Genomic DNA, 12,947 nt, shown 5'->3' on the forward strand with positions numbered 1-12,947 from the left:
TTCTCAGTTACCATAATTATTTTTTCTGTCATATGCTGTAAGAATTCCTTGTGACTGTAATAGCTATCCCAGCAGAACATCTCGTGTTCATGAAATGGCAGCGTGGCAAGTTTTGATAGTACAGCTCTTCTGGTGATCTGAAGACTGTGTTTTTTTTAGTCTAGCAACTCTAATGCCAAACCACCCACATGAGGAGACAGCATATGGCAGCTACTGTGAATTAACATGCAGATAAGTAGCATATCACCTAGTGCTTTTAAAAAGGCTTGAGCCTTGATAGCCAAAACCTTAGAATCCAGCTATCCGGCCATCCCCACAACACAGAAAACACAGTCTTGTAGATGAAGCATGATTTGAGACTAATTTTGGCCCTGTTTTGCAATTGTTTGAAAGGTGTAGACAAACAGCTTGTTGTTTTATACTTGCATATGTGTGTATCAGAATGTGTGTAGGCTGAGATTTGCAGGTATGTTTAGGACTTCCCTTTTCCTTATGTAGGAAGCAACTCCGTCTACAAATAACCTGTCTGTGTAATGCTTGGTGGTGTTTGCAAACAGTTTTGCTTCAGGCTTGCAGAAACTGTAGTAGAGATCTAGAATGTATCTAGAATATATAATATATATATCTAGAATATAATATTCTCAACAAAGAAGAGTGGCTCTGAGCAAACGGACTGCAATCCATGTGCACTTACATCTGAGCATACAAGTTTGAAGTTAAGGGGAAGGCGAGTGTGGTGCTTGTTTTGCATCTCAGAGTTATTTGTACGTAAGACTGAAGTAATTTCCAGCACACCAAGGTGATTTCATGAACTCCAATGGGAATTTCATTTCTTAGACTTTGTGAATAAAAGGCCCACGAGAAATTCTCGCTGTAAACAATCACAAAATGGCAAAAGCGAGACATTGGGAAAAACTCCTATATTGTTTTGTCAATAAATTATGCTTTCTCCTCCATAGATCACAGAAATGGGCCTTTACCCTGGAAACAGCAATATTTGATACCCCAGGCAGCTTATTCCCAGCTCAGCTCACACTTCACTGAATACACTGATCGATTATCCGCGGCTTAACCAAGCCTTCTCATTTCCTGCCTTCCATTACTGCGCTCAATCACGCCAGCGGTTCTTTGTGGCCTGCCTTGTGTGCTGAGATAAGCCATCAAGGCATGTTTCTATTAGAAAAGCTCTTGTAGATGGAATAGTCATTAGATAACACTAACAGGTTTAAAGGTTGCAGTCTTTGTGTTGGTTCGGGTTAAGAGGACAGGAACCAAGAGAATGGCTGCCTTGGGTTGTTGTAGTGGAGGGGCAGGGAGGATTAAACTGTGTGTTGCCATGTTTACTGCTCCTCTTGAACGTTTTTCTTGCTGAATACTGATAGCTCTCACTTTTGACAATGCTTCTGTGCTTGCAAGAAGTAATTATGTGTTAATATGCAAGCATCTGAATTAAATAATCAAGCTGCAAAAATAACATTCAGTTGTAGTAATACCCTCTGCATTTCCAGGCTGGGTTTTCTTGGCTTACAAACAGCTGATCAGGTTTCTGATTTAATTAGGAAATGGCCTACAAAAAGATAGCCTGAGAAAGTGAAATTACATGTGCTGTTGCAGAGTGGCAAGAAAAATGATGTTTGCTGGATCTCTTCAGCTCCTGACTTCCAGATAGTTTCCTTGATGTCCCCACTCTGTGGGGCATTTTCCAACCCCCCAGCAGATCTGGTATAAGTGGCCTTTATTTTTCTTTTCCCCTCTTTTGGATATTAGTAATGGTAAAAATGAGTCAGTGTAAAAATACTTCTCCAGTAGGAGTAGAAATACAGGCAGCAATTCAACATGGTACAGAAGGGCTAGGGAGGGATGGGGGAAGCAAGAAGAGCAAATCAAACCTACCACTTGTGTTGGAGTCGGGCTAATACCATGTCATGGAGCATAATTAGAACTGTTTGTGTGAAATGAAATCATCATTTGGGGGGACAAACAAATGTGTCCCAAAGCATTGGGTTAATCTGTAGTGTTTAAAATAGAAAATCCACGTGAAAACTGGCTTAGAGAGGCCAGAGCTTCTGTGCTGCAATGCACAAAGTGTCGCTTGTGAACAGTGTAGTGACATTAAAATACTACCATCTGAAAATAACACAAAGAATTCGGTAGCTTAGAGCTGCATGATTATTTTTTCCTGATAAAGAAATACCATTGTTGAAAATATGTTTGAAAGGAAAGATGTTCTTTTCCTTGTTTCTGTTTTGCTGTTTGCTTCTTTGAAATAGCCCCTCTTCACGGACTCCAGTGTGCCCATCTGTCATCTCCAGCTTTTGGGATATTGCTTCCAAAGCTAGTTGTGATTTAACACGGTATCTAAATAGGGCGAGTAATGAAGTATACTGCTTAAATCCCTCTGAGGGGAATCTGCAGGACATCTGTGATCATTTGCACAATTGGGTTAGTCATAACCCTGGAAAGAGAATGTGGAATCCCTTAAGATATGAATTGTAATGTGCAGCAACTCTGTTCTCGAGTGTGTTTATAAAGAAAACTGGCACCTTGGAGTAAGCAAATGCTGTGGAAACTGGTACATTCATACTTTTAAAGAGAACCTGTAAGATTATATTTCTTCCTTTTAAGGGAGAGGCTCACTTATAAATAGAAGCTGACCAGATGCTCCCGAACTGGGATGCTTTAATGCAATTACAGATTTCATCTTGTTGAACGTCCAAAATTGATTCATGTGTTTTAAAAGCAACAACCACCCCCCTAGATGAGTACTTCTGAGTACTGCAGCAACAGACATTATTTTCATTAGAGGAGAGAAGGTTTTGTAGCACAAGGAGTCTTTTAGAGCTGACTTAAAGCATTTGCCATTGCTGTGATTTCTGCAAGTGGGGGTTTGGCATATCACTATCTGCAGCTTTTCATATATAAAGGTGTAAAAAGCAAAAAAAGTAACACTTTATGAACTTGGGGACACTTCTTTTGTGTGCACATGGTTCAAAAATAAATAGTCTGCCACAGAAGCTGGCGCCTTGACACCTCTGAGTATAGTCTGCTCTGTAAATGACATCCATATTTAGAAAGCTGGCTGACAAAATAGCATGTCTAGGAATTTCTGTGCAGTGAAGGATGGAAAAGAAGATTCTGACAGACGTTTTGTGTTTTCAGGGAGACTGAAAGTTCAGGTTTAAAACCCACAAAACCACGCGTGTTGGAATAGAGCAAATACTTTCAAGGTGAAGCTCTTTACCTGGACAAAAAGCAGCAATCATGGGGGGGAAAAAGAGGTATTTAAGAAAGAGATCAGCTCACACAACCCTGCTCCCAAAGCCAACTGCTGTGAGCAGAGCACAAACAGCAGCTTGGTACGGTGTCAGCGTGGTTTTAGTTGCATCATTGTCCAGAGGCTTTGCTTTAAACAGTTACTTGCTCCTCAAAATGCTATTTTGGTTTCTGTGTTCCTTATGAGTGGAGGCTTTGAGTCGTGCCATGTGTGTTCTGTGATTCAGATGAGGATGAGCAGTCAGCGCTGAGGAGCTTGTGCTGCTTTCCATGTGATAAGTCTGGTGATTTTTTAAAGATAGGACCATTGGCCATGTTTATAATTTCCCATCATTTAAAATGCCTATTTCATAAAATCTGGTTTTTACAAGTTAAAAGCACACAAAGTTGGGGTATGCCAGGGCTTCAAATCTGGGCTTAACCGCACCATTTGGATTGATTGTCTGTTTTCATCTGCTTTGGTTCTAATTCGAACTTCATCTTCCTCAGTTGTTAAAGATGAATTATTTTTGTTTTCTGAAGTGAGGTGAAAGAAAAGCCACTGTTCTGTGTTATGAAACCCCCTGTAATTCCTCTTGCTTTGTAATCTTCCCCTCTGCCAATGCCTCACAACTACATGATCAGCCTAACGAAGTCAATAGCATTCCTGTTGGCAGGCTGCAGTGTGGGGTAATTCATCATTGCTCTGAAAACTTCCCAGGCTCAAAAACAGCCTCCTGAAATTCAATCTCATTCCTCGTGTTCTTCCTGATTGTGAATCTGATTTCAGGGGAGGAAATGTTGTTGTTCTCTTTCACAGTGCAGAGTAACTGCCAGCCTCTGGAATGAAACAGTGCAGGGAACAACTAAGGTATTCCCTGAGTCTCTGAACTCAGGGAATATTGCTCCATTCAGGAGTTTCGGAATGGGAAATGAGTGCTTTCCTTTCAAATTCAACTGCTTCAACTAACAAAAACGCTCTGGAGTACCTTTAGATGTTAGATGTTGAGCTTTCCTAAGGTATGGGATTTTCAAGGCCAGGTTGGGCACAGGGGCTTGGAGCAACCTACTCCAGTGGAAGGTGTCCCTGCCCATGGCAGGGGTTGGAACTGGAGGAGCTTTAAGGTCCCATCAACCCAATCCAGGCTGGGATTCTATGGTTTTTGAGAGATGAGGTGATACAATGCTGCAAAACATAGCAAATACTTTGACTGCCTTCATTGTGTGTCAGTGTGTGAATGTTCCTAAAAAGCTCTTGTTTAATCCTCTGCAATTCCATTTCTTTTTTTAACACACATTGGAGAACTCGATGCCACTGCCAGGAGATGTGGCAGTAAGCAAAACCTTCTCTTTGCATTGACTGAATGACAAACTGGGAGGGTCTTTTGGGAGGAAGGGAGGGATTGAGGTGGTCTCTTACGGAGGAAGTGGAAAAACCTCGCTTCCAGACACTTATTTCTTCTATCCAAGTCTATTAACACTTCGTAAGTGTTGACCTCGGCCTCATCCCTGTGCTACTCTGTGCTACAGGAAGAAACTGAGGCAGGGAAGGGAAGTGAAGTGATGGTGTCAACAACTCCTTTACACTTCTGGCTTAATTCAGAATAGAGCTGTGACCTCCCAACACGCAGCTCCATGTGATGCCAAGGCAATGAAAACATTGGGCAGTTTTGATCCCTCCCTTTTTACTGTAATCTAATCTCAACGTATGTAGGCATAGAGAGGACGCACCTTCAGAACATGAGCACTAACAGAGCTTTCTGCAGAACTGTCCCCTCATAGGAAATGGCTCTAAGGTTCCATGGGAGAGTGTATCCTTCATCCATCATCTCCCTTTGTCCTCTCCATGACTTCTTTGTACCAAGATACCCAGTAAGGTGTTTCCTTCTCTCCGATCTCTCCTCTGGGTATTGGTGGTTCAGTCTGTTGATGGTTTGGTTTGTGGATAACCATTTGTAGCACCATTCCTTGCAGAGCACAGTGTACATTTCTAGTCCTTCTCCCCAACGTCATTTGCTATTCCGAACTACCACCAGCACCAAATTAGGTACTGTATTTTGTGGCGGTCCTTCATGGTTACATGTACTTACACTTCAAACAGATGTATTTCCACCTCCTTAATAGTGCTCCTTGGAGTGTGGATCCATGTGAAAGAGACTCAACTTCAGTGGCACAACCCAAGAAAATCCAGGCATTAGCTTTTGGTGCTGCTTGTAAACTTTCTATACATGTAAGTGAGTAGTTTTTGTGCCACAAGTGGTGCTTTCTGAGTGTGCTGTAAAGGTTTAGTGTAACAAAAGACAGGGGTTTTCTCCTCTCGGCTAAGAAATGCAAAGAGAATTCCCAGAGAAACACTGGGTTATTGTTTCCCATCCTTGTTGCGTGCAGTTCTTGTAGCACTAATAGAGCTTATGAACAAATAGCAAGAGGGCAACAGAACATTTGTATTGTTTTAGTCTTCAGAACTCAGACTATTCATGAAGACTGTGCTGCACAGAGCTTTGTATCAGGAGAACAGCCAAGTCTCAACCATGGGGTATGAACAGCAGGTAGCAGGAGTCGGCGTCGCCTCTCAGACTCTGTCCTTTTGATTTTGTTCCATGCATTAGACAAGCTCGTTGTCTTTGCCTGCAGATGTGTTATGTAAAAAGACAAACAAGAGGAGGTTCAGGTTTCTCCTCGTACAGCACAGATATGCTTAGGATGTTCCTGAATGCTTTTTGAGGCTCTCGGTGCACAGAGCACATGTGGCCATTCAGTTACCGAAGCTTTTTCTGGCACAATGCTGCCGCTAGCAGTTGTTTGCTGGTATTACATGTGGCTTTAATCAAAGGCTTCAAGAGGTGCGTGTAATGGAAAGACTCGGATGTTGTTTATTAAGCAGAAAGGGTGGAAATTGCTCTAATGAACAGGAGGGAGGAGAAGAATATTCTGGTCCAGTGACCTGCAGTTTAAGTTCTAAATGTGTTTTAAGAGCAGCCTTCGAAGGGTCTAGAGAACTGTAGTCCAGAAAAAACAGTTGCCTCATGCCAAAAGAATGTTAATTTCCCATTAGGCCCTTCCTCTGTTTCTTCAAGTGTTGTGGAGCAGTGGAAAGAATTGACTACCAAGGGTTTCAAAGATAAACTGAAGCACAGAGTCTGTAATAACTCGATCTGTAAATGCTATTTTTAAGTGATGTTTATGCTTAAGTTTCCTTCTAAGAAGGAACAAAGTGGTGGCTGAATCCTCAAATGAAAAAGGAGCACTTGAGGAAGACAGTTTGTGTACATCTTTATTGGTTTTGTGAGGTACATGAGCAGTCAGAGCCTATATTGGGATTGAAGTGCAGCACCCTGTTCTGTCCTGTAAAGGAGGGTAAATAAAGAACATATACTATTATGCTGGGCTAAAAATATCTGGTATTTCTTGGTTACAGCTGTTAGGAGTGGTTGCGTTGAATTATGTGGCTGGTGGTGTCCTTTTTTCCATGTTTGGCCATAAATACTCGTTGTTTGTAGAAATGAGCAGGCTACGATCATGCTGCATGAGGCCAAAATTGCCAATCCTTTTCTGATCCCTGCCTGCTCTTGGGTTACTATTTTGTGAGTGAATAGATGAGTATTTGCTGGTCAGGTATATAGAGAGCTACAACTGCATGCTGATGCAGTAGGTTCTTGTTGCCTTTGTCTAGTTTGAAAGTCAATTTGTCATAGCACGTATCCCTTGTTTCATTGTCATGGAAATACGTTTTCCTCCCTTTTGGGTCTTACCTTCAGTGTGAAAACACATTTTATACTTTAGAAGATTGTGTCAGATGTGGTCTGATTTTCCTTTTTAGTAATGCCTTTAGACCTTCTTTTTCAGAGTAAACGGGACCACCTCCTTATGAATGTCAAATGGTACTATCGCCAGTCTGAAGTCCCAGATTCAGTCTATCAGCATTTGGTTCAGGACAGACACAATGAGAATGGTAAGTTAGGCTCTGTAGAGTGAGGCCTTCTTTACTTGTACTCTGAATTTGAAGTTTTAACGGTGCAGAAAGCAAGAACACTTTCACTTGCTTTATGCCAGGACTGGTGATGAATGCAATGTATTAGATTGGATGAGGGTGTTTCTTACCTGCTTTGTTTGTTCTAACTCGTGTATGTCCTGTAGCCATGGCTATAATCAGATGCACATCAGGTATGGTTTAAATTCTGTGCTGTATTATACTAATCCCTTAAGGGGGCAGAGAAGAAAAATAACACTGGATCCTTTGTAGGCCTTCTGGACAGTGCACTAACACTGAACTAGCTGAAGACCAAGTTGTCTGAAGAAATTGTCAATCTCTTCTGTTTTTTGATTCTTCCGTAGTGTCATGAGAGCCCCAGTCTTTTACATTGCACCTATGAACACTCACTGTGATTAATTCTGCAGTAAGTGACCTAACTGCAGCACTCATAGCTGAGTTTTCCCCCTTTTCTCTGCAGAAACAAGTGTGATCTTGGGTTTAATAGAAGCAGAAGAAACTTCAGTACATATTCCAATGTCATTTATCTCTTGCCTCTAGGGGAGACATAACATTTGCTTCTATTCTTACTAGGAAATTTCCTTGAGGCAACTGTTAAAATGCTGAAGACACTCCAAGGTGAATTGTGATGATAGAAGTTGATGATTAAAATGTGGAACACGGCAACTTTTTGGTGCATGACAGCACAAAGTTGAGCTTCTAGTCTCCTTTTTGCAGGCATTAAGGACATTTGGCGTGGGCTTTAAGCAAAAGCTGCACCAATCTAACATTTCTCTTGCTATATTTGAAACTTCTAACCATGGGATTATAGGCACAATGTCCAAAAGTGAGCAGTTTTGACTTTTCTATGTCACACTCCTCTCTGTGTGGATAAGGATTTTTGTGTTTTCTTCAAAGGCATTATAAAGAAGCCATGGAAAAATCCTCATTAACGCTGAGGATTTTCTGTATTTGACTCTGAATCTCAATGTTTATGTCAAAGCCAGAGCACTAAGCAGTTAATACTGCCCAGATTTGGCTGAAGATTTGAGGTCAAATATGCAAAACCACCGAAGTCTTAACCCAGAAGTCAGTGATAAATTAAGTTGCTTAGTTCCTCTCACCCAGAAGTGACCACTTATAGGGGTCAGTATGTGTTATCTGGTACCCCTGGAAGCTCTTCAGCAGTTCTTTACCTATGGCAGGGGAGAAACCATGTGGAAAAATGGATATCACATTATTTCCATACCTTACAGGTGATGGAAACAGTCTGAGTGTGTCATCTTAACACTGAGGAGTGTCTATCTAAGAAACATCCTCAAGCTTTGACCTGTAAATAACCTACCTGTAAAATGTCAGTGGTAGATGCTTTCAGACTCCAGCTAACGTGTTGGTGGGTTTCTGTTTGTGTGTTTGCTTCCTGGCAGACTCTGGACGAGAGCTTGTTATTACAGACCCGGTTATCAAGAATCGAGAGCTCTTCATTTCAGATTACGTTGACACCTACCACGCTGCTGCCCTCAGGTAAGCTGCCGAGGATGTGGTGCAGTGTCTGAGGTGGGTGAGAACACACAGATGGAGGGAGCAGTGCTTTTTCTGTTAGCATGGGGCTCATTAACACACTGCTCAGCTTTCTCCTCTCTCCTCAGTAATTAACTTGTGTTATCTGTTCCCATTCAAAAAGCAGCCGTAATTCTCCAATCTCGTTTTCATCTCAGTTAATCAATGTTGCTCACAAGATATCGTTTCCCATCAATGCCAATTGAGGTTATTGCTGGTTCCTGCAGAAATACTACCCGGCCCTCCTCCGTGTTTGATTTCCCTATTAACAATAGCACCTCCTAGTAAAGTGACTGTTAGGATGCTGCCCTGATTAAATTGCATTAAAGGCTTTTTCTCTGAGGCACTTGTCATTGTTGCAGCTCAGCTAAGAGCTCCATTAAAAATGGGCTGTGCAGACAGGAGGTAATGGACCCCAGTATTGTTCCCTGCACTATGCACCCTTCCCGGGAGGTTGCTGCTCTCTCGCCTCCCCAAGTTTTGAACTGAAGTGCCTAACCTTTGCCTAGGCTGAGGGGGGGATACACCATTCCTTCCAAATGTTTTCAAATAGAAACAGGGAGGCATTATTTCTCAGCACATTTTCCACATGCCAAACATGCATGGATATTGTCAGACTGCAAATTGAATAATCTCCCTGATAATAATGCTCAGATGGTGTTTCACCAGAACCATCTGGAGCCATTTTTTTGTTCAGAGTCCCTTTGCTGAAGCCACTTACTGCAAGACAAACTGGCTGCAACTTCTGTTCTGTGGGAGGAAGTCTTTGATTTACATATTAAGCCTTCTTTTATAAACTCCGAGAATTCCAGTGGTGTGCTGCAACTCCTGAAATTCCACAGGGCTTTCTCTGAGCTACAGGAGGTCGTCTTCCAATGTGAAATCTGCATGCTCAGAAACAAGCCAGCAGGAGGTTGGCTGCCTTGATGGGACCGGGCTTGGAAATCTAACAGTCTGCTTGAACAGAAAGACACTCGGTCTTCCCTGGGAGTATTTTAACCTCTTTTCCACATTCCTTCTGTGGTTTTATCTTTAAAGAAAAGATAAGAATGGAAAAATAAGAATGGAATATATACATATACCAAGCAAACTTGAAAAATAACCTTCTTTTCTCCCCTTCCAAAGAGAGTGAAGGCTGCTGGAAGACCAAACTGGTCAGTTCCTCAACTTGTCTTGTGTTTTATCTGTCATCTTGCAGTTTGGAAGTGCACAGCACAGGCAGCTTTCAGATAGCTCTTTTGTTTCTCTTTGGCATATGGTTTCACTGTTGCTTTCTTGTGTTCTGGATTCTTCATACTTGTGATATTTCTTACCAGCTTGGAGGTGGTATCTAAAGATGCTGGTAATTGAGAGGATACACTTTTGCAGGATAAAGACTATATTTTTGCTGATTCTTCCCTAGCAAATTGCCATTAATCCATGTCAGTGATTTTCAGTGTACAAGATGAACATCAGGGTAATTGCACGTGGTGTTCTTACAGCTTGAGAACACAAAGTAGGCAGAATATATTGTGATGCATGAAAGGAGGCTTAACATGAAGTTCTAATTTATTATAATACGAGATTATTTCCCTGTCCTCTGCAAACAAATGGCTCTGGTCACACAATGAATTGATGATAAACTGGGAAATAAAACCAGTCATTGTAACTACCAATTTTCTGCTCTAACCAGTGGAAAAATTTAACTAGAGGATACTTGTAGATCCCAGGGGAAGTGTGTAATGAAAGTTGTGTCCTTTTTACCTGTATGGTAAAGCTGTGTGGTAATATGTAGCACTACTTGTCTGAAATGCTGTGAACAAGATGTACTGCTTTCGTGAGCATAGATAATACAAGCTTATTTGGAAACCCCTTATTAACTGTCAGAGGAATTGTAGAAAGGACACTAAATATTTTCCCCAAAAATACTTTTAAAATGGGAATTTAATGTGAGATATCAAAACAAATACCCCTTCTCATTTGCTTTCTTTCTAAATGACTCGAGTAGGAAAGTAGCTCGAGCCACCAGGGATGAAAGAAATTCATCAGTATTTGTGATGCCTGGGCTACAGACCTTGCTAATGTTCCATTCCAACCTGGCGTGACCTGTTCAACACCCAGGGTTGCTTTGTCCTTTGCCAGAAAGTGATTGCCTGAGAATGAGGCAATCACAGGGACAGTTGTGCTGCCTCAGCTCACAGCATAGCCACATTGATTTTGTCTTGTAACAGTCAGCAACTTCATTCATCCATCATCCTTCTGGCGTGGTTTTTTCCTCACCTGTAGCAGTTGATGTTGTGTATCAGAAAGCTGGTGTTGCAAGACAAGGTTCTCTTGATTGGGAAGTGTTTTACCATGAGAAGATGAGGAAGAAAAAGCAGGCTTTTCAGCTTGCCACTGCTGTTCTTCAAGTTTGCAGTGCTTTTATGCTCTGTTGAGAAGGCTGGGCAAACAGGTCCACTATTATTACAGGCAAAATCGTTGTTCATCTTGGGGGATTGGTGGCAATAGCACTTTTCATTCCATTTTAACCAAGACTGGCAAACCTTTTTAGAATGTTAAATAAGCCCCATAGCAGCTTATTTGTAAGAGCAAAGACTGTTGAGTAAAAAGAAGTGAAAAGAGATGTGATCTGCGTTAATAGCGGAAAGCTTGACATCCTGAAAAAGAGCAAGTCTTGTGCTTTGTTGATTGCATTGCATCAGGTTGAGATAAAAAGCACTAATTCTTTGCCTGTCTGGCCTGTTTGTCTGTGCCCGCTTCTGATCTGATTTACTTGGCAGCAGCAAACTGCAGTGCACTGAATGACAAAACCCCAGCAGCTGTTGAACATTAACAGACCAAGAAACCCTTGAGGAAATGGGATGCAACTTCTTACAGCTCGTCTTAATGCTCCTCCTTAAGGATAATGACTTCATCAACAAACCATGTTAAAAATTATTAACAATCTGGTTTAGAACAAGCCAATAAATTCTCTTTTCCCTCCCCCCCCCCTTTTTTATGTCTCTGTTTTATGTATGAAAGTAGAAGGAAGGAACTTCTGTGTGCTTGGAATGTGCATTTGTTAGGATTGCTAAAACCAGCATAGTTTGCCTTTGATTTGGAGGTGCCATTAAACTGCAGCTTTATTTAGCTTTCTAAATAAAAAGCTGACTTCCTAAATAATACAAATAGAATTTTCAAAGCTTCCTTAGCACATAAATGTAATAGGACTGTAAAAAACTTTGAAAAGACCACATATTTAGGACTGTATTTCTGAGGTCTGCTGAAATTTGGCCTCCTCAGGACTGGTGCTGGTTGAATGAGAATGAATGAATGTTTGTAGAACACCATCCGAGACATTGTAGCTGCGTTTTCTTCCCTTTCCAGCATGGGAAGAATCTGCATGGTTATTTGTTACAACAGGCTTGTATTTATGGCCTTCCAGACATTTATGAGAACACAAGGATGTCTGTGGGCTTATACACAGATTGCAGTGGCACTTAATTAAAATAGTTGCTTTTCAGAACTGAATTCTAACACCATTTTCCCTCTTTCTTTCAGAGGGAAGTGTAACATCTCCCATTTCTCTGACATATTTGCTGCTAGAGAGTTTAAAGCCCGAGTGGATTCATTTTTCTACATCCTGGGCTATAATCCAGAGACAAGGTAAGTGAAGTGGCTTTTAAAGGCAAGTTTTACCACTGAGCTGAGGCTGCAGGAGCAGGAAAACTACTCAAGTAAAGTTAAAATCAAGTATGATGCTGACAGGTGGGGTGGAAGAAACGTGAGGGAGAAGCTGCATCTTGCTGTGAGGTGTATGTGTAGGAGTAAGTAACAAAACTGTGCTGTGGGTCATGACATCTGATTGCATCTCTGGGTCAGTAACATACTGCTTCAAACAAGGGGTTTAAGCACTGAATTTAAAGCTTGCAGTCATTAGCAGGAATTCTTCGCTGTGTCACTGGCTAAATGCACACCCCTGGAAATACTTCCTAAATTCACATGTTCTAGTAAGCAATGTTGAAACTTGCACACTTAAGAAATCAGATTGATAGTTTTAAAGTGTGGAAATTCATGTTCTCGTGTAAATACTCACATAAGGTCCCATGTCAACAGTTCCTAGTTTATGCTTTGCTGGTCTAGAGCAAATTAGAGGTACAGAAAGGTGGTTTTGGGAATTAATACATATCTGAAGAGGGTGTGT

At 41.4% G+C, this 12,947-nt stretch overlaps 1 protein-coding gene across 1 annotated transcript in view; it reads left to right on the top strand.

Annotated features, from left to right (window-relative positions):
- The window catches only part of LOC104405145 (arginine-glutamic acid dipeptide repeats protein-like), a gene marked incomplete at its 3' end in the record, with an annotated part of 83,406 nt that overhangs the window by 41,338 nt on the left and 29,121 nt on the right, over positions 1 to 12,947 (top strand). Inside the window, exons 2-4 of the mRNA XM_010013756.1 lie at positions 7,073 to 7,204; positions 8,650 to 8,746; positions 12,305 to 12,409. Of these exons, the coding sequence (XP_010012058.1) occupies positions 7,073 to 7,204; positions 8,650 to 8,746; positions 12,305 to 12,409 (334 nt within the window). The remainder of the gene's footprint in view (positions 1 to 7,072; positions 7,205 to 8,649; positions 8,747 to 12,304; positions 12,410 to 12,947) is intronic.

This window comes from Nestor notabilis, unplaced genomic scaffold, assembly GCF_000696875.1.
Source record: "Nestor notabilis isolate BGI_N333 unplaced genomic scaffold, ASM69687v1 scaffold6654, whole genome shotgun sequence".
NCBI classification, from domain to species: domain Eukaryota; kingdom Metazoa; phylum Chordata; class Aves; order Psittaciformes; family Psittacidae; genus Nestor; species Nestor notabilis.